The following is a 19,641-nucleotide window of genomic DNA, read 5'->3' as shown; positions in this document are numbered from 1 at the left end:
AATGTGAAATATACAATATCTATTTCATGTTATTCTAACCAAGCGAGATAATTGGTGGATATTTATTTGTTTGGTGTTAGAGAACCGGTGAATATTTATTTTTTGCCTTAAAATTATCAAACTGAAAGTTCTCATGTGATCTAACGCTATCTATGTTGACATAAACTTCAACTTCTGGAACTAGATTTGATAATATATGTCACAGAAATTATGTAATATGATTAGCAAGAAATTTTATGAAGTTTCGCGGCAAAATGGATCTATAAAAACTGTGGTATTATATATTAATAATTGGTAATTGATGGATAGATGTACTAATATATTGATGGTGGTGTGTGATAGCTTATAAGTGATTTTTGATTATATAACTTAATTGTCTCCAAATACAAAACAATTGAAGTTGATGGTTTTAGTATTCAAAAACACCTATTGCATATCACTCCTGGAGCTGCTCAATCCTTCTAAGTGCCTCAGCCATATCTAACCTCTTGTCCAACTCCTCTTGGCAGCACCGTATTCCAATCTGCAAAAGCTTTTCCATCTCCGTCTCTGCCTCCGCGCTTGCCTCCATATCTTTGTCGAACACCCCCACCGCCCCTTTGGCATTCGCTTCCTCAACGATACCTTTCACCCACCGGGCTAACTCTGCACCATACTGGCACCCCTGCCCGAGGTGCTTGTCCACGGCCTTCCCCGTGAGCGTCTCCAGGATCAAAATCCCCAAGCACCACACGTCTGATTTCCTCGACGTCTGCCCGCTCATGGCATACTCGGGGCACTTATACGCCACCAGGGCTTGACTCACCTGCGCTGGGTTCACCACCGGGCTGAGGGCGTAGTCCATGAGCAGGGCGTTGTAGTTGGTATCGAGCAGGACGTTGGACGATTTCAAGTGGCCGTGGGGGGCGTCTAGGGCGGGCAGCTCGGCGTGGAGGTAAGCTAGCCCCCTCACCGTCCCTTTGATCGCTTTCAACCGGCATGGCCAGTTGAGCGGCTTCGGCCACTCCTCGGGTCGTTTCCCGTCAACGTGGAGGTGCTTCCCTAGGCTGTTGTTGGTGACGAAGTCGAAGACCAAGAGCTTTTCTTCCTTGCGGTAGAGGTAGGCTACCAAGGGTAGCAGATTGGGGTGTTTGAGGCTGCCGAGTCTCCTCATGTGGTCGTGGAAGTCATCCTTGGTCAAATTGGTCATCTGCTTGAATCTCTTGACGACCAATGCCTCCCCATCCACCAGTACCGCTTTGTATGACGCCCCGAAGCTCCCGGACCCCAGCACTTCCGCAGAGGCTCTCATCAAATCCTGCAGGTCGAACTTCTGTCTGTCGTTCTTCACGAATGATAGCTTTGTTGCTTGCTGGGGCGAGGCTCCTACTGTCATAGGGCTTCTCCTCTCGCTATAGGGCGATACCATCTCTGATCTCGTCATCATCATCTGTCGTGGTGACTCCACGTCATCGTCCAGGTTCCACCACCGGCAACATAATAGGAGAAGCAATAGGAGCAGAAACAAAGCCAACAGACTGCTGAGTATAATTATGGCTATTGTCGCTGGAGATAATCCTTTACGCTTAGATGGGAAAGCGTTGGTTGGAGTTAGAGGATGAATATTCGGCTCCATGTCTGGCGGGGGCTCACACGTTGGTCCCTCGCACAACGCTGAGTTGCCTGTAAAAAAAAAAACAGTCCATCATATATCTATAGGAGATGGTTTTTCAAAAAACTCTTCTTATAGTTAGAACACAAAATCAGATCAGTTCACAAATATATTAATATCACAAAACATATCAGTTTTTCACTCAATATCTGTTTGTTTGATTCATGAATATCAGTTCATACTCAATATGACGAACTGATATGTTTTGTGATGCCAGCTAATATTACTGTATTTTAACAAAGTTTTCAAGGGCACCACTCCCTCAGTAAATAACACACATTCTGACTTGGGGGCCTCTAACACCCTACATACCTTGGAATGAGGAGGGATCTAGCTTGCGCAAAGATGGTGGAATGGGGCCCTGCAGCTGATTTCCAGAGACATCAAAGACTCTGATATTATCAGCGCTAAAAGGCGGTATACCGCCTGAGAACTGGTTGTTGTCGAGGCCGACCTCCACCATCCTAGGCGAGGCCAGGGAAGAAGGGATGGGGCCACTGAATTTGTTGTTGGAAAGATAGACCTTCTTCAAAAAGTCCATGCCGTTGAAAGCATCATCGGGGATCCGACCGGAGAACTGGTTTCCAGAGAGATACAATGAGGTGAGCGCGGGGACCTTCCGCCAGTCGGGCATGGGCCCTTGGAAGTTGTTATCAGTGAGGCTGATCGTCCGCAAGGATTGGAGGCCAGCGAGAGCGTCGACATCAATCTGGCCCTGCAAGCCCATGTTGTCGAGCTGCAACCCCCAGACGTAGCCGTTGTAGCACAACACACCCGCCCAGTTGCCAGTGTTGCCCGTGCACGGCTCCGTGGATGGGTTCCAGTCCGCCAGAGCCGGATCCGCGTTCACTAGGGCCGTTTTGAATCTCAAGAGATCCGCTGCTGCGTTTTCTTGCCCCGACACCACCACCAACGCCGCCATCGTTACCGCAACCATGCTTATAACGTGTCCTCGCATCCATAGTATGCAACGCCCGTATTGGGCATTATTCATGGTTTTGCTGTGTGTTTGAGAGTAACGTATACTTCAGCCTGTAGAATAGATGGTCATGGATTGGTTTGTGTCTAGGAAGATGAAAAGAAATGAGAGAGACAAGTGAAGAAGAAGCAATGAAGATAGGTGGCAGTGCCAATACAGGAGGTGAAGTCAGATCTGATAAGTGAGACTCGAAGTTTAGGGAGATACTGTAGGTTTACCATTATTGTTCTTTACTATAATTAGGCATAAATTAATTCAACGACCTATTTAACGTAATTATTTTTTATTAGTTGATTGATTGTGTTTTACTCATTAAGTATAAGAAATTAAATGATTTAAAAGATAGACATAAACTACATTCATGGTAGGTGGTAAAAAGAAATGTGTTACTACGTACTCCTTCCGTTCCATAGTAATGGAGGCATTTCTTTTCTGCACAGAAATTAAAAAAAATTGTGTTAGGTGAGTTAAGTAAATGGAGAATAAAGTGAAAAATAAAAAAAGATGAGAGATGATGAGAGAAAAAAAGTAAGAAAGAGTAAAGCAGGTGTGGAAAAATGTGTTCACTTTTACTACTAAAAAGGGAAATAACTCTATTACTATGGAACGTACCAAAATGACAAAATAACTCTATTACTATGTAACGGAGGGAGTATTAGTTATAACTTACATATTTTAATTTGAATCATATAATAGTTATCGATTATTAGATTTTAAATATAATGAATTAATAAGTCACCTAGTTCCATGAACTTTAAACAACTATAGTATATCACATGGATAATAAAGATAAGACAAAACACATTCTTAGATCCTTATACTTTAATTAAAATGTTCATTTGGTCCTCATACAATTTTTTCGTTTTAATAGGTCCTTATACCTTTTTCATAAATTTCATCATATTCTCGTACAATTTTTTCGGTTTAGTAGGTCCTTATACTTTGATTATAACTTTTATTAGGTTTTTATACAATTTTTTATTTTAAAATATTCTTTTACTTTTATCTTAGATAATAATTTATATTTAATTAAATTTAATGAACCTTTTAATTTTATTATTTAATTTATCTTATGATTATAAATATTCAGAAAAACGTATCTTTCAATATAAATATAAATAATCAATTGAAAATTCAGATAGTTATTCTAAAAAGAAACTTCGATTTTAATCTTCAATCATCACGGTTAATCTTTTATTATTCTCTACAACTTATGGAGATTATTGGATAACAAGATGATAATAGACTATGCTAAGTTAAATAATGGAATATTAAAAAGTTCATTAAGTTTAATTAAATTTAGATTACTATCCAAGATAAATGTAAAAAAGTCCCTAAAATAAAAGATAGTACAAAGACCTAATAAAAGTTATGATAAAAGTATAAGGACCTACTAAAATGAAAAATTGCACGAGAATCTGATAAAAATATTGTAAAAAGTATAAGGACCTATTAAAATGAAAAAAATGTATAAGAACTTAATGAACATTTTAACTAAAGTATAAGGACCTAAAAATGTATTTTGTCTAAAAATAATCTAAATAGGAAAGGTCACATGGAAATGTTTTAGTTATAAAACTAGTATGAAAATTTTCGATCTGACCTCAAATGCGATAACCAACCCAATTGAGATCCGGCAATTGAAGGGTAGTTCGGTCAATTCAAAAAACCAGAGGGTTTATGAATGTAAGGTTTTAACTGGAAAATAAGCACAAGGCTAAAGAAGAATACATCGACTTCTTCCCCAAGCTTCTCACTACTCTTTAATGGCGGTTCCCACCCTTTAATTCCAATCAGCTTCAAACCCTAATTCATTACAACTAATTATCGATGTTGAAGACTCTTACCGCCAGGTGCAGCTCGCACGTCGCGTTTGGGGCTCACGCCCGCCGCTATGTGCCCGTCGGAGAGCCTGCATCTCCGTTGCTCCGCCGCATTATCGGACAGAATAAGAGAGGCCTGTATATAATTCGGAGGTTTTGCTCTGATTCCACCGATGGCTCCGATCCAGACGACGCAACAGTGCGGGTCAAGTCGGGGGGCGATGGCGATGAAGCTGCGGAATCCAAGTCTTCGTCCGCTATTGTGCCTACACTTGTTAGACCTGAAGATTGTTTAACAGTTAGTTGCTCTCCGATCTTAGCTTCCATATTTCTCCTCGCAACTTATCAATAACAATTTTCTTCTTCTGTTCTTTTTTACTTATGCAGGTTGTAGCCTTGCCCCTCTCGCATAGGCCATTATTTCCGGGATTCTACATGCCAGTGTACGTAAAGGTGTGATTTATCTCTTGATTCTAGTATTGTGTTATAGCTTAAGTTAATATGTGTGTCGTTGCTTCTATATGCCGATGCACATTCTTTTGAGTTCTGACTTGTCTTCATTTTGTATTTTAATACATATGTTATAGTATCATTTTCTTATGAGTTTAATGGCAAGCAGTGTGTTTTAGTTAACAATTTGTTTTGTTTCTTTTGTGTTCACTTTTTTAAACATGTTGTAATTAGTACCAGAAACGAAGGGCAACCAAACCGTTATGACTTGAATTCTGAATGTTTGTTGTTGCCCTTTGTGTGTCTTGTATATACCCTGGGCTTTCTCCCATTCAGTGCTTAATTGCTACCTATTCCAATTACACAATGCGGTCAGAATTTCTATGTGATAGTGTGGTACGCATCATATACACGGATTCTGTGGAAGATGTTCCTGAAAAATATATAATCTGGCATGTGGATCTTCCTCATTTTGTTGGTTGTGAGATAGTGGAATTTGATTGCCTTCACAGGATCCAAAGTTATTAGCAGCATTAACAGAGAGTAGAAAAAGGCAAGCCCCTTATGCTGGTGCCTTCCTTGTTAAAGATGACGAAGGGACTGAGGGTTCAGATTCAGAAAAAAGTATCTATGATCTTAAAGGAAAAGATCTATTCAACCGCCTTCATGAAGTTGGCACACTAGCTCAGGTAATTTCACACTTTCTGCTGAGCTATGTCATGATTTCATATCCATATAACAGATGACTTTGGATTGACCAAGTTGGTTTGATGACAGATTACAAGCATACAAGGGGATCAGGTTGTTCTCATTGGTCACAGGCGACTTCGAATCTCAGAGATGGTAGGCGCAACTCTATCGATTTTGATTTTATTATTATTCTGTTTGAAGATGGAATATTTACCACCCTATTACTTAATTTCTCACGCATGTTAATTACATATAGGTGTAATATTATTGAGCTGAAATAGTATTACTTAGACAAGTTGATTGTTGGCTTATATGCACTCACAAACATGCATCCTAATATCTCTTTGGGCGCGTGCTTCTTGTGAACCTGTCTTATGCAGGTCAGTGAAGATCCTCTGACGGTCAAAGTCGATCATCTTAAGGTATTGATCATATACCATCTGAGTGCCTGACTATTCTATAGAAGAGAAGTTCAGTTTATCTATTGATTCCTGTTTCAGGAAATACCATATGATAAGGATGATGACATTCTCAAGGCTACTTCTTTTGAAGTTATATCAACCCTTAGAGATGTTTTGAAAACAAGCCCGCTTTGGCGAGATCATGCGCAGACTTATATTCAGGTCTGTCCACCCACTGCCCCCCCCCCCCCCCAAACCCCTCAAAAGAAAAGAAGTTACCTCATTCTTTAAAAAAAAAAAAGAATGGCTTGTGATTTGTTGCATCTAGTTCTTTGTATGTGCTACTGCTATTTGAGAATCTTGTGAAAAAAAAACTTGCAGGCTTTAGGGGCCCAATGTATATTAGCTCTATTACTGTAGTAGCTTAACTCTTTAGCTCCTGAAAAAGGGGAAGTTCTCATGCGCATTCCTCACATTGATCACATCTTAAATAATACTCTATGAACTAGTTTACTCCCTGAGGACCCTGACTTTCACCAGGAAAATTCTTATCCATAATACATTTGACTATTTTAGATGTAATTAGTTCACTTATTTAAAAAAAAAATTAATGTTTCCTAGAGACTTAACCTCTTATACCTCAGGAACTGGAAGACATTAACCTAGCATTTTCCTTTCCTTGCAATGCATATCAGAAATCATCATATTACAGCATAATTTCAAATTGGAGTGATGAATATTGTGTATCTAACTGTGTATAGAAGTTTCCATTTATCTGTTTTATGACCAGTTCTTTTCCATTCTGAATTTCCTACAGCATGTTGGGGATTTTACGTATCCTAGAGTGGCAGATTTTGGAGCAGCAATATCTGGTGCAAATAAGCAGCAATGCCAACAAGTGCTTGAAGAACTTGATGTAAGTAGTTTACCAATACTAGCAATAGAAAATCTTCCAATCTTAGCTTAAATTGGTTTCATGTGGTGTCTTGGAAGTTGAACGCTTCCCAGAGCTTCTAATTGGTTTATTGAGGGCCAACCATGCGTTCTTGTCCCTATGAATATCTTGCATAACTAATAAATTAAGATATTTGGACCAACAATTTCAACTGAAACAGTAGAAACACTTGTTCTTGATCTTGATGTGGTTGCTCAAGGTGCTAGCAGGAAGAAACTTTGCCCCAAAGGATAACTATTTCACTCAATGCCTCTGGCCTTACATGGATGAGCTCTTTGGAGTTTACTTTTGTTATTACACAAATTTGTAACTTCAGTTCTCCGACTCTACATTTAGGTGCATAAACGTCTAAAACTCACCTTGGAGTTGGTGAAGAAAGAAATGGAGATTAGCAAGATACAGGTATCACACTCAGCACTATTTCTTAAATTTCTGTGATTTGTATTCTCCTGTATTTGATAATTACTTTGCCATGCTTATTGGTTGTACTCAGGAATCAATAGCAAAGGCCATTGAAGAGAAGATAAGTGGGGAGCAAAGACGCTATCTGCTTAATGAACAGCTTAAAGCTATAAAGAAGGTAATGCAATAAGTAAAAATATCTGTCTGCCGTGTGGTTTATTGTATACTAGTTAATTTCATGTAGCACTTCTAATGCAAACTCCACTTGGACAGAAAGATGTTATCTGATTTGAATAATTATAAAATTATATATTGTTCAGGAGCTGGGATTGGAGACAGATGACAAAACTGCTCTATCTGGTTTGATATCTTGCAACAACTTTCTTTCACTTAAGTTGTTTTTAAAAAACCCGTTTACCTTTTGCTTGATGCAAGTGTAAATAAATATTTTACTTAGATGTTACTAGCTCGTGACAAATTATGAAAATTGTGACTATTGATACTCTACTTATTTTCAAACAGGAAAGTTCAGAGAAAGGCTCGATCCAAAGAAAGAGAAAATCCCAGCTCATGTTTTGCAAGTCATAGAAGAAGAACTGACAAAGTTACAATTATTAGAAGCTAGCTCTAGTGAATTTAATGTAACCAGGAATTATCTTGATTGGTTGACTGCATTGCCTTGGGGAGAATACAGGTGTGGGCAATTATCATCTTCTGTTACTATTGTTCAATTCTGTCCAAATTACACTATCCTTAAGTAGTTTGTTGACCACTATCTAAAGTGAAAGCTCTGAAATTTTCCATGCTGAAAACTATTTCTTTTTCATAAAATATGCCTCCATTACAAAATAAAATAGTAATATCTTAAGTTATAGTTTTTTCTCTAAGATGAATAAATTAACCTACATTAGTTTTTTTCCTGATGCTTCTCTTTAATTTTCTGATCAGTGATGAGAACTTTGATGTGCTTCGTGCTCAAGAAATTTTAGACGAAGACCATTATGGGTTAACGGATGTTAAGGAAAGGATATTGGAGTTTATAGCGGTCGGGAAACTGAGAGGAATCTCACAAGGTCAGGCAGTTTTTTAAACTTTGCATCATCTTGTCTGTTTTGTTAGAATAATGTTGGCATTCTTGAATTATGTTACTCCAGTTGAATAGATTATGGTGGTATGATAATCTCCTTTTTGCAATTGTCATTTGAAGGAATAATACGATTTGCATGTGAAGTCACACAGAAGAGCAACTTGATTATTGGATTGAAGAAAACTTGAACTTCCATTGATTATTTCCTCTTTCCAGCTCGGTTTGACAAAAAGGATAATCTGAAATTGAATTGTTGCCATGGAAATGATCAGTGAAATATATACAGGATAAAAACCTGAAGATTTTAAGAGTCCAAATCTTCCTTATCCTTCTATCGAACTCAGCCTCCTCTAGATTATCTGTTAAGCAAGCAGTCATTTAATTTTGTTCTCTTTATAATTATGATAAATTGATAATAGTGAAAAGTCTATGTGATGGGAAAATTGAGACTGGAGAGCGAAACAAAATGATCATTACGCTGGCCGCACACTTAATTGATAGATCATAATTTTTGTAGAATTTTGAACAAACTTTTGGTTAGACCTAAATGTTGTTTCCTGTGCAAACCAGCATCCGATGTGTTTTCCAAGATAAGCTTGTGATGCACTTCCTGCAATATAGGGACCTTATCACTAGCTTGTTTGTTAAACTTTTTACAGGTAAAATTGTATGCCTCTCTGGTCCACCTGGAGTGGGAAAAACTAGTATTGGGCGTTCCATTGCTCGGGCGTTGAACCGTAAATTTTACAGGTTTTCAGTTGGAGGTCTTTCTGATGTTGCTGAAATCAAAGTGAGCATAGGATTTTATTATTTATTTGGGTAATGTTTAAGCTTTACCAATTATCGTATAAGCCTGTAACACTGAGATAAATATCAGGGGCATCGCCGAACCTATATTGGTGCCATGCCTGGGAAGATGGTTCAGTGTCTGAAAAGTGTGGGAACGGCTAACCCTCTTGTTCTGATTGATGAGATTGACAAGGTATTCATGCTATATATGGGTGATTCTATTGGTGACCATATTTATTCTGTGGTTGTACTTTTATTTTTGTAGATATGATGAAATTTACTCTTAACTAGTTATTGTTAAGTATATTTTGCGAAACTCTCATATAAATGCATCTTCTGGCAGTTGGGAAGGGGCCATGCAGGTGATCCTGCAAGTGCAATGCTGGAACTCCTTGATCCAGAGCAGAATGCAAATTTTCTAGACCACTATCTTGACGTTCCAATTGATTTGTCCAAGGTCAGTGTCTACTGTCTAGCAAATTCATATTGATGTATAAGATTTCTATTGTGACATTTGTGTGGTCACTGTGGTGGCATGTTCTCCTAGTGAACAGTCTACTTTATTTCAATTGACAGTATATATATATATATATATTCTAATTATACTCTGTTGCATATTCGTGACCCCCTTTCTTAGAAAGATTTATCTTGCTTCTGTATTCTTTAGTATGAAAGGAAAGTTGTTAATCAACTTTCTTGAAGCGAACAGAGCAGTTTAGTTCATGTGTTTAATGTGAATTATGGAGCTGTATTTTGCAACTCCTTGGATATTGTTGAATAGGGAGATCTATCCATGTGTGGGTGGGTGGGGTGGGGGGTGGGGGGGCTTTGCCGAACTCGGAAATTTCTGAGGAAATGTGTCAATAGTGACTTATTTCTCTTTCTGCACACCCTATCATCCCTCTCATTGCCTAGTGGGATGTAGTTGCAAATTCTCCAACTTCCTTTTTCCAGACTATTTTATTGAAAAACTTCAGGTAAGTTTTGACCTTTCTGGAGCTTGAAACAAGTGTATGAGTGTCTATATGTCATCTTATCTCATTTTCTCTACATACTACTTTTGAGTAACAGTTAAAAAGCATAGGATAAATACATCTAGACTGTGTTTCCTCCTCCTAAACCAACTCTAATTCTAAGAAATAAAAACTATCTCCTACAAAACTACTAACTAGACTCCTTCAAGTAATAAACAACTAAATAATAACAGAAACTAATAAATCTACTGTAGGGAACATAGCATGGAACGTTCCCTATCAAGCACATTTTGATAAAATCGTATGACACTTTCCATGTGCTTTTAATGATTTCGAGCTCGAACAACACTTATACGAACATTAAACGAGTCGAGCTTGAGCTTGAGCTCAAATATCAGCTTATCAAGTATCACAAGAACCCAACTCGAGCTAGGTAATTAGATTGTGAGCCATGGTGAAGCAAGAATGAAGCTCGAGTCGAGCGACCCGCGTATGTTAAATGAGCTGAGCTCAAGCTGCCCGATATTCAGCTAGTTTACAGCCCTGCACTGTAGAATATGTACTTTAAATTTTTCCAAACCATGTGTAGATTCCGCAGGAATACCAACTTTTATAAGGTTCTCCGAGAAATTGCCTCGACATTTGTATCTCGAGGACATCATCATTGTGAAAGGTGGAAAAGTTGTAGGAGCTTCCTGTGTGCTTAGATGTTATTTCTATGTGACAAATTCCTGCTTTTTTATGATCCATACACAATCTATGTTATGCGTGAGGCATCAAGTGTTGATCCATATTTGTTTAGCCAGGGTTTTCCAATAGCCTTTGTAAGGCTGTAAGACTTAATCCTTGAATTTTATTCATGTTTTGTGCTACAATTCAGATTATCTCAGCAGATTCTCACTTCTCCCCTGCATAACGAATTATTTTTTGTATGCTTGGTTGCTGCAGGTTTTGTTTGTCTGTACAGCAAATGTCATTGAAAATATTCCAAACCCCCTTTTAGATAGAATGGAGGTGATATCCATTGCTGGGTACATTACAGACGAGAAAATGCACATTGCTAGAGATTACTTGGAGAAAGCAACTAGAGACACATGTGGAATCAAGCCTGAACAAGTAAGCTCCTACCTTACTGGTCTCTGTAGGCATGCAGTTATATGTATCACATACACTCATTAAGATGATTAGTCTCTATAATTCATGCACTTGTGTCCGGGCAAATAACACACAACTGTCAATCATCTTTTTGTAATTTGAACAGGTAGCAATTTTCAGAGTCGAGATTCCTTTTAATAACATTGCACCCAATTAAGTCTCTCATTTCTCGTGGAATCACATGCTATGGTTTTAATTATTTACGTTTGAAAGATGTGTTTTTTTTTCCAAAAAAGAGCATGGGAGAAGGAAATATAAAGTGCAAATTTTTTACAAGGAAGGTGGAGGAAAAAGAAACATAGTACAAAAAATAAAAGTAACAATCAAATCAAATGATTTTTCGCTGTCTAACAGAAATAAAATGGTTGATTTCTATTGAATTCATGCATTGGTGGCCTGTTGTCAGCTGAATCTCAACTCTTGTGCACAATCTAAGTAATATAATATGGTGCTCTTCAGTTCTTTTCTTTGTTTAGTTGCTTTTGGACCTCAAAATGTAGTTAAACTTCAACTGCTAAATCTTGAATTGTGAAGTGATGCATATTTTTAATATAGTAACACTAATATTTAACGAACTGCTGTCTCTGTTTGGAAATTGTTACTCATTCATGATGGTTTTTGGTCCAGGTTGAGGTCACAGATTCAGCTCTTCTTGCTCTGATTGAAAATTATTGCAGAGAAGCAGGAGTTAGGAATCTTCAGAAGCAGATTGAGAAAATATACCGAAAGGTTTGACTGTGATTTGCGATTCACGACTGTGTACCAAACAGAGTTTCTGTATGGTTCATTAGTGATAGCTGCCTTTAATAGATGATATACTTTACAATGTATGTGTTCTCTGCGTTACTAATTTTGTTGTTTGATTATGCGTGTCACTGCTCAGATTGCTCTGCAACTTGTACGACAAGGAAGAAATCTGGAACCTGCAAATGTTGGACCTCAGGTCCAACTCGAAGAGGATAAGGTAGATTCTGGTTCTTCGTCCAATGAATCCGTGGTTGGAGCTGAAGCATCTGAAAATGCTCAGGAAGCTGAAATTGTTGATTCCGCAGCTAATCAGGTACAAAGTTTCAGCAGTGCATGCATATATGATTGTTTCGATTTGTACCATTTTATTTCTTTGTTTAGTTTCAGCTTCATATTGCCTAGAATAATAACTTGATTCATTACTTGGATGTCATCCGAGCAGGATGATACTCTAGAAGCTGAGAAGGATGAGACCAGCGAAGCTGCTAAAAAAGTTGAAAAGGTTTTAGTTGACTCATCAAACCTTGTGGACTTTGTTGGCAAGCCTGTTTTCCATGCTGATCGCATATATGAGCACACTCCAGTAGGAGTCGTGATGGGTCTTGCTTGGACCGCAATGGGTGGGTCCACACTGTACATAGAGACTAGTCACGTCGAGCAAGGTGAAGGTAAAGGATCCCTTAACCTCACCGGACAACTTGGAGATGTCATGAAGGAAAGCGCTCAGATTGCTCACACTGTCGCCAGAGCTATATTGCTCGAGAAGGATCCCGAGAACCAGTTCTTTGCCAACACTAAGATCCACCTTCACGTGCCAGCAGGAGCTACGCCCAAGGACGGTCCAAGTGCCGGTTGCACCATGATTACCTCCATGCTATCTCTTGCCATGAATAAACCTGTTAAGAAGGACCTTGCAATGACTGGAGAAGTCACGTTGACGAGAAAAATTCTTCCTATTGGCGGGGTATGTCCATTTCCGGGAATATTCCAAGAGAAGGTTGTTCATCTTTGTTTGCTCACATTCGTTATGTTTGATGTCAGGTGAAGGAAAAGACGATTGCTGCAAGGCGGAGCGAAGTGAAGACCATCGTGTTTCCTTCAGCGAACAGGAGGGATTTCGACGAGCTAGCAGCTAACGTGAAGGAAGGCCTGGACGTGCATTTTGTTGATGACTACTCCCAAATATATGCTTTGGCTTTCGACGAGTCACAATAATAAGCATTTTGTTAGTCTATACTATCATTCATTGATTGATAATCTTAGGCATGTAACAACCAATAAATTTTCCAAAACAGATCCATGCCACTGTCATCCAATTTTCCGAGACATTCAGTTTAGGCGGATGTTGTAATATAAGAAATTGGAATCTCGGTTTTTGAAGTCCGAGTAATGAAAAATGCCCATGTTTAGTGGTTCCACTCCAAATCTCAATTTTTATATAATTTGGTGTACGTCATGCTATTAGGGCTCGTAATGAAATAGTAGTTTATTTTCAAAATGCAAAGCAAATGCATTGTACAAAATTAATCTACTACTTTCTAGATAGGGTGTATAATTCTATAAGAATATGTAATTATTGCATATAACTATACCAAATAAGAAAGCAATTGCTTGTTATATGCTATCTTTGTCCAAAAAAATAGACAATATTATAAATGACACGAGTTTTAATGCCTAACGTCCAAAACCAAATATATGCTTAATTTGCCAAATTTTTAAGCAGATCTAAGATTCAATGTTAGTATAAATTTTGTTTTCTTGATTTGGGGGAGAATCGAATTGATAGGATTAGGTATTTCGCCGAATGATCTCTTATGATCTTATTACAATTCTCTCTATAGAATATACCCGTGATATTAATTACAAAGATTGTAAATAAAATACTCCTATATGGAGTAATAAATATAATAATGATGATGCCCCTAATGTAAATAATACTACAAAGAAAATAACGCATCAATCAATTTAATTGGTTGAGAAATTTGATTGTGAAGATGGTACGTAAATAAATACTCCGTAGAGTAGCTGCGATATTCATAGTATACCAACTAATGATATAGTAGAATATTTCAAAACTCAAATATCAAATACTATCAAAATTGGCAGAATAAAGGTAGCATAGTAGATGTAATTGATCGAATCAACCAATAAAATATTAAAATCCACGACACGTATTAAATACATATTGACGTGCTACAAGTCTGAATAAATTATCGTTAAAATATTTTTCGCTTTGTTGAAATTTTTGATGTAATGAATTTTAAAAATAAAATTCAAAATAAATTCACTTAACATATAATTCTGATAATTTCAACCCATTAATGAATTTTATTAGGACACTAAACCAAACAATAAATAAAATTAACGCCCATTAAGACAAATAAGCTCGACAATTAAGCCTAGCTCATTAAATACTATTCCATCCTTTCAAAAAAAATAGTTATATTTTGCTATTTTAGGATATCCACAAAAAATAGTCTTATTTCTAAAAATGAAAAGTTTCTCTTTTATATTTTATCCACTTTTTTAACTAAAACACTTTTTTTTAAAAAAACTTTTCTTTCTATTTTTTTCTTACTTTATCAATTTTGTATTAAAATCCATGTCGTTTCAAAAATTCTCATTTTTAGGAGACAGAGAGAGTAATTTGGAATCGGATAACATTCCATGTTTTCTTCAAACACATGAATTTAACAATTGGGAATCATATTATTTTTCCAGAGTACAATCCCCTGTCAAACAAACAAGGCCCATGGATTTTCTAGTGATTAACCCTTTAATAATACTACCTATTGGGAATCATATTATTTTTCCAGAGTACAATCCCCTGTCAAACAAACAAGGCCCATGGATTTTCTAGTGATTAACCCTTTAATAATACTACCTACGTCCTTGAAAAATAGGAATTTTTTAAACAATACGAGTTTTAATGCACAATTAGTAAAGTAAGAGAGATGAAAAGAAAAATATATAAAGCAATAGAGATGAAGAGAAAAATAGTGGAAGTAGTATTCGTGAATTTTGAGTCAACGATATCCTAAAGTGAAAATTTTTAAAAATTTCTATATTTAAGTGACTGCTCAAAATGGAAATAGTTTCTATTTTTATAACTATATATAAGTTGTATGAAGTCCTGACATACTCATAAATAAATGATCTTGAACCCTCCACGCAAACAATGCAGTAACTACTATGAAGAGGACCGCAATGACAATGTTTCAAACTCGAAAGTGAGACTGAAAATGACAATATAATCCCTAATAATATCTTCTAGAACAAACTGTACTTACACAAAATGTGATTAAAATTAAAACCATTTATATTGTGAAGATTGTCTATATTTTATGAGAGAGAGTTGAGCTAATTAGCTGTCTCTGAGCAAAATAGAGACCACTACTACACCGCCACTTTAAATTCGACGTAAGAGAGGTAGATGAGCATTCATGGCCTATGATTTAATACAATATTATATTGCATTTATTCTTTTACAGAAATTGCACTGTTTTGTCTGGCGTTATGAACTAATGTTTCACTGTGTGTTATTTTGGATTGATTCTATTAGATTAAAACATTGACACCTCTATTTGAAAACCTTTTCATTTTGGGTATTATTATTACCGCATTCATTATTTAATTTTGCTGCCATTCGTATAAATAGCTATTTGATAGCTATTTGATTACAGATACTATATTCGATTAGGGGAGGGGCGATTGTACTATTTTTCTTAATGGAAACATCGAGAACTGAAAATTATAACAATATTGATATCAGTCGGCGTCACAAAACATATCAGTTAGGATTTAATATTTTGTTATGTCAACTGATATAAATATATTTGCGAAATAATATAATTCTGTGTTTTGACTTTAACTACTTAACAAAAGTTGTGCAATAAATCATTTTCTACCGAGTATTTGATTATTTTAGCTGCAAATTACGGATATATGTAATCAAGGTGTGATCGAGTCTAAGTTAATATTTTCAAAAAAGCATAAAACAACTGAATTATTAGGGTGTCGCTATTAGACATGACACGCCCAACATGGTATTTCAAATGGTGATTGTGATTATGTGTTTGTCTCCAGTTTCTAATTAATATTTAACTGTTATATTTAGAGTCTCATTCCGCTAATTAAAGTACATAATAATGGTGATATTCGATAAATAATACTGTGTATTGAAAACAGTAAAAATACGATGGTTTGAGACTTTGGCAAATTAAATAAAAATGATGGAGAGTCATATCAGGTCTTATAAGTTTGTGTGAGTGAGACGCATGTCTGGTTTAGTAAGTGTCCAATTCTAGGTGACAACTGATCAATTGAAATTAGGAATTTAAAACAGTGCAAAAACCATTGTTAATAGTAAGTAATGATAAACAACCAAATTTTGTACAACCAAAATAAAGTTATATTAATAATTTGATGTATTAATTATATATTAAAATTATAAATATAGTAAGTGGATAAGTTAAAAAGACTTATTAGCCTTTAACCTCATTTTTTATATTTATATTTGAATTTTCTTTCTATTATTTTTAAAATTTGAATTAAAGTAGGCACTAATTACATATATAATTCTAAAAAAATAAAAAAAAAATAAAAAATCATAAATATATAACCACAATATTATGTACTTTCCATGTACTATATGTGTATCTAATATTTTAATTAAATTCATAAATAAACCTATTTTTTTGTCAAATAAATAAGAATTTGATTGTACAAAATTTGGTCACATAGATTTATTGTCGTTGAATAAGTCTAATAATTTTCACACCAATTGATTTTAAGGAAGATATGTATGGATTTGTATCACTGGGTGTCAACATGATTGGACAATTTGAAATCCCAATTTAAGGTTCAATTATTGTTATTAAAGAGTTAATGTGGTTAGAAAATGTTGGGATGATGGAGGGAGGGTGGCAACGTGGGGGGATGGAGGCGATTGACGGTGAAGTCGCCACGACAACGTCTACTCCTCACTAGCCTACGTGGCCATTTCACTCACCGCAAAATCTCTAAATTTCAACACTCACTGCTCTATGCCTCTATCTCTGTATATAAACTCGCACCCCTTTTGTTGCCGTTGCCTCTCTCTTCTACTACTTCAGTTTTAACCAAAAGTGTGTGTGCGCGCGCGCAATAATAGTTAAACGCAAACAACTAATGAAAGCACGAGAATAATGCACTCATATTTTTTACACACTCGGGAATGATTTACTATATTAGTACTACTCCTATTTAAGGTGGCAAACACGTAGGAGTACTTGTTTGTCTCAATATAAATTATAACTTCTTTTAATTTGTTGTCTAGCTAGTGTGAGAGACATGGTAAGAGCGCCGTGCTGTGCGAAAGTTGGGTTGAAGAGAGGGAGATGGACTGCAGAAGAAGATGAAAAACTTGCAAAATATATTGAGGAGAATGGTGAAGGCTCATGGAGATCATTGCCAAAGAATGCAGGTAAATTTATTCACGTAAATACTATAACAGGAGTATACCTTTTTTACAATCTTCCTATTTTACTTTTTGCAGGCTTACTTAGATGTGGGAAGAGTTGCAGACTGAGATGGATCAATTATTTAAGGTCTGATGTGAAGAGAGGAAATATATCTGCTCAAGAAGAAGAAATCATCTTCAATCTCCATGCATCTAAGGGCAACAGGTTTTTCTCTATTCCTTTCTTTTTAATCGTCATTTTTGTATCTCAAAAAGAAAAACCATTTCTGTAAACTCTATCCACAAATCTCCAACACAAAATTAAAAGTGGGCTTCAGCTATTCACTAGTCTATTATATACTCCATTCAATAAATACAACCTACAGTCCATCCGTCTATATTTATTGCTCACAAAGATTACGACCACATTGATAAAGGTGACACGTGGGGTTATAATTATATTGTGAAATAACTAAATTGGATATGAGAAGCAAAGAAGCAAATTTGAAAATGAAAAGAATTTGCAATTGCAGGTGGTCTGTAATAGCCGCGCACTTGCCGGGTAGAACAGACAACGAAATTAAAAACTATTGGAACTCCCATTTAAGCAGAAAATTCCACGGTTTCCGCCGCCCCAATCCCAACTTCATCCCACCACCACCACCCAAGACCAACACCATTAACCCAAGAGGCGCCCGAAAACACGTTCTCATGCCGAATACGCCCACCAGCGGCAGATCCACTGCGGAGGATTTCAGCGGCCCGGAAACCGTGGATAAGGAAATATCACGGGCCGATGAATTTGAGCCCGGAACACAGGGTTCGGGTCCACAGAGTAACTCATCAGAATTCCATGAGTCGGGCCTCGGGGGCTCCGAAATTTATGAAACTACATTTTCGTGGATATGGGATGATTACAACGACATAGAGTTGGAGGATGCGATGCTTTCATGGTTGATGTAGTTGTACTTGTACTTAACTTTATGGATAGTTTTTCATTAATTTTGATTTTTAAATGATGAAATGAATGCCATGGATTTATAATGTATATATGTTTGATGGGTGAATGAAGTGGTAACTTTGTGTAGAAATGTCGCTCGAGAGTATTGGAAATGATATTTCAAAGTTCATATTGCAATCTAGATTGAAGAAGAATTTGTCTGCAAGTAATTAATTTTTGTTTTTTTGAGGGCCCTTTTGCGCTATACTACAACATAACAAGTTGCCATGCTAATATAATTTATTCAACATATATAAATGCATTTAACATATTGTCTACAAAAGTTAAATGTTTAATAAGGGATGCTATCAATTCGTTTCGATAAGAGCAAAAGGAATAATTTTAATATTGTACTATCAATATTAATGTTGTTAACTTTACCCTTAGTGTAAGCCTGTGTTGGCCCCAAACTTTAACATTTCTTAGTTTGGCAGCCTACACTAGTTATTGAGACACTGTGAGTGTGTTCCATATTTTAAAAAGAAAATAAGTCACATATTTTAAAAAGAAAATAAGTCACCTCCAATGAAATTGTCAAATGAGCACATTATGCAACTTCCCCTTTAGATTATTTGATCAAAATACATTTGTCATATTGCGTCGATGTTGAAAAGCTTCAAATTGAATTCAAGCATTATTACGACGATTAATCTCCGCCCCAATATGGTTAGTTAAATTTTCCTAGTGCATTTTTCAAATTATTAGAGCATGTGTGTAAAATTATATCTGTTTATCGATCTCTTTTATCTGATTGCTTGAAAAAACATAAAAAATAATAATAATAATAATAATAATAATAGGTTACATTACATTTATAAACAAGAAAATTTATATGTTTGTCTTAATGACTAAAACCATAAGAAAGTGTGTGTATTTTTTAATCCCTTAAACGAAACGGAACACCAATACTCCCTCCGTCCCAGAAAGATTGTCCCGTTTCCTTTTTCACACTTGTTTTGCAAAAATAATACTCCTAATAAATAGTTAAAGTAGAGAGAGAGTAAAGTAAAAGAGAGAATAATGTAGAGAATAATCTTACATACATTATTCTTTCTCTTATTTTACTATCTTTCAACTTTATCTATTTATTATTATTTT

At 36.1% G+C, this 19,641-nt stretch overlaps 3 protein-coding genes across 3 annotated transcripts; 2 read left to right on the top strand and 1 right to left on the bottom strand.

The window, feature by feature from the left end:
* Nucleotides 1-319: 319 nt before the first annotated feature.
* LOC125203312 (pollen receptor-like kinase 4) lies at nucleotides 320-2,701 on the bottom strand. Its single transcript, XM_048101628.2, has 2 exons — nucleotides 1,964-2,701; nucleotides 320-1,662 (listed from the first exon to the last, which is right to left on the bottom strand). The coding sequence occupies exons 1-2, from the start codon at nucleotides 2,643-2,645 to the stop codon at nucleotides 437-439; spliced, it is 1,908 nt and encodes a 635-aa protein (XP_047957585.1). The 5' UTR covers nucleotides 2,646-2,701; the 3' UTR covers nucleotides 320-436.
* A 1,636-nt stretch (nucleotides 2,702-4,337) lies between these two features.
* LOC125205924 (lon protease homolog 1, mitochondrial-like) lies at nucleotides 4,338-13,521 on the top strand. The gene is made up of 20 exons (XM_048105136.2): nucleotides 4,338-4,751; nucleotides 4,841-4,906; nucleotides 5,416-5,592; nucleotides 5,681-5,746; nucleotides 5,974-6,015; nucleotides 6,094-6,216; nucleotides 6,812-6,910; nucleotides 7,286-7,351; nucleotides 7,443-7,529; nucleotides 7,672-7,711; nucleotides 7,874-8,045; nucleotides 8,300-8,424; nucleotides 9,098-9,228; nucleotides 9,316-9,420; nucleotides 9,571-9,684; nucleotides 11,150-11,317; nucleotides 11,984-12,085; nucleotides 12,240-12,416; nucleotides 12,546-13,067; nucleotides 13,145-13,521. The coding sequence occupies exons 1-20, from the start codon at nucleotides 4,461-4,463 to the stop codon at nucleotides 13,316-13,318; spliced, it is 2,847 nt and encodes a 948-aa protein (XP_047961093.1). The 5' UTR covers nucleotides 4,338-4,460; the 3' UTR covers nucleotides 13,319-13,521.
* A 3,672-nt stretch (nucleotides 13,522-17,193) lies between these two features.
* On the top strand, nucleotides 17,194-18,634 carry LOC125204758 (transcription factor MYB11-like). The gene is made up of 4 exons (XM_048103486.2): nucleotides 17,194-17,352; nucleotides 17,421-17,567; nucleotides 17,640-17,769; nucleotides 18,077-18,634. The coding sequence occupies exons 2-4, from the start codon at nucleotides 17,435-17,437 to the stop codon at nucleotides 18,504-18,506; spliced, it is 693 nt and encodes a 230-aa protein (XP_047959443.1). The 5' UTR covers nucleotides 17,194-17,352; nucleotides 17,421-17,434; the 3' UTR covers nucleotides 18,507-18,634.
* Nucleotides 18,635-19,641: the final 1,007 nt, after the last annotated feature.

Source organism: Salvia hispanica, chromosome 6 (assembly GCF_029641045.1).
Source record: "Salvia hispanica isolate PSC_SH4W2 chromosome 6, Shi_PSC_v1, whole genome shotgun sequence".
NCBI lineage: Eukaryota > Viridiplantae > Streptophyta > Magnoliopsida > Lamiales > Lamiaceae > Salvia > Salvia hispanica.
The sequence above is the reverse complement of the archived record's forward strand: the minus strand, read 5'-3'. Positions and strand labels throughout refer to the sequence as shown.

Bases quoted from the DNA above. Each gene is read 5' to 3' on its own strand.
- LOC125204758 (XM_048103486.2), top strand. From the start codon at position 17,435: ATGGTAAGAGCGCCGTGCTGTGCGAAAGTTGGGTTGAAGAGAGGGAGA. The intron at 17,568-17,639 runs GTAAATTTATTC...TACTTTTTGCAG, and splicing joins ATCATTGCCAAAGAATGCAG to GCTTACTTAGATGTGGGAAG. The intron at 17,770-18,076 runs GTTTTTCTCTAT...TTGCAATTGCAG, and splicing joins CATGCATCTAAGGGCAACAG to GTGGTCTGTAATAGCCGCGC.
- LOC125203312 (XM_048101628.2), bottom strand. From the start codon at position 2,645: ATGAATAATGCCCAATACGGGCGTTGCATACTATGGATGCGAGGACAC. The intron at 1,663-1,963 runs GTATGTAGGGTG...TTTTTTTTACAG, and splicing joins AGATCCCTCCTCATTCCAAG to GCAACTCAGCGTTGTGCGAG.
- LOC125205924 (XM_048105136.2), top strand. From the start codon at position 4,461: ATGTTGAAGACTCTTACCGCCAGGTGCAGCTCGCACGTCGCGTTTGGG. The intron at 5,747-5,973 runs GTAGGCGCAACT...TGTCTTATGCAG, and splicing joins GACTTCGAATCTCAGAGATG to GTCAGTGAAGATCCTCTGAC. The intron at 12,086-12,239 runs GTTTGACTGTGA...GTCACTGCTCAG, and splicing joins TTGAGAAAATATACCGAAAG to ATTGCTCTGCAACTTGTACG.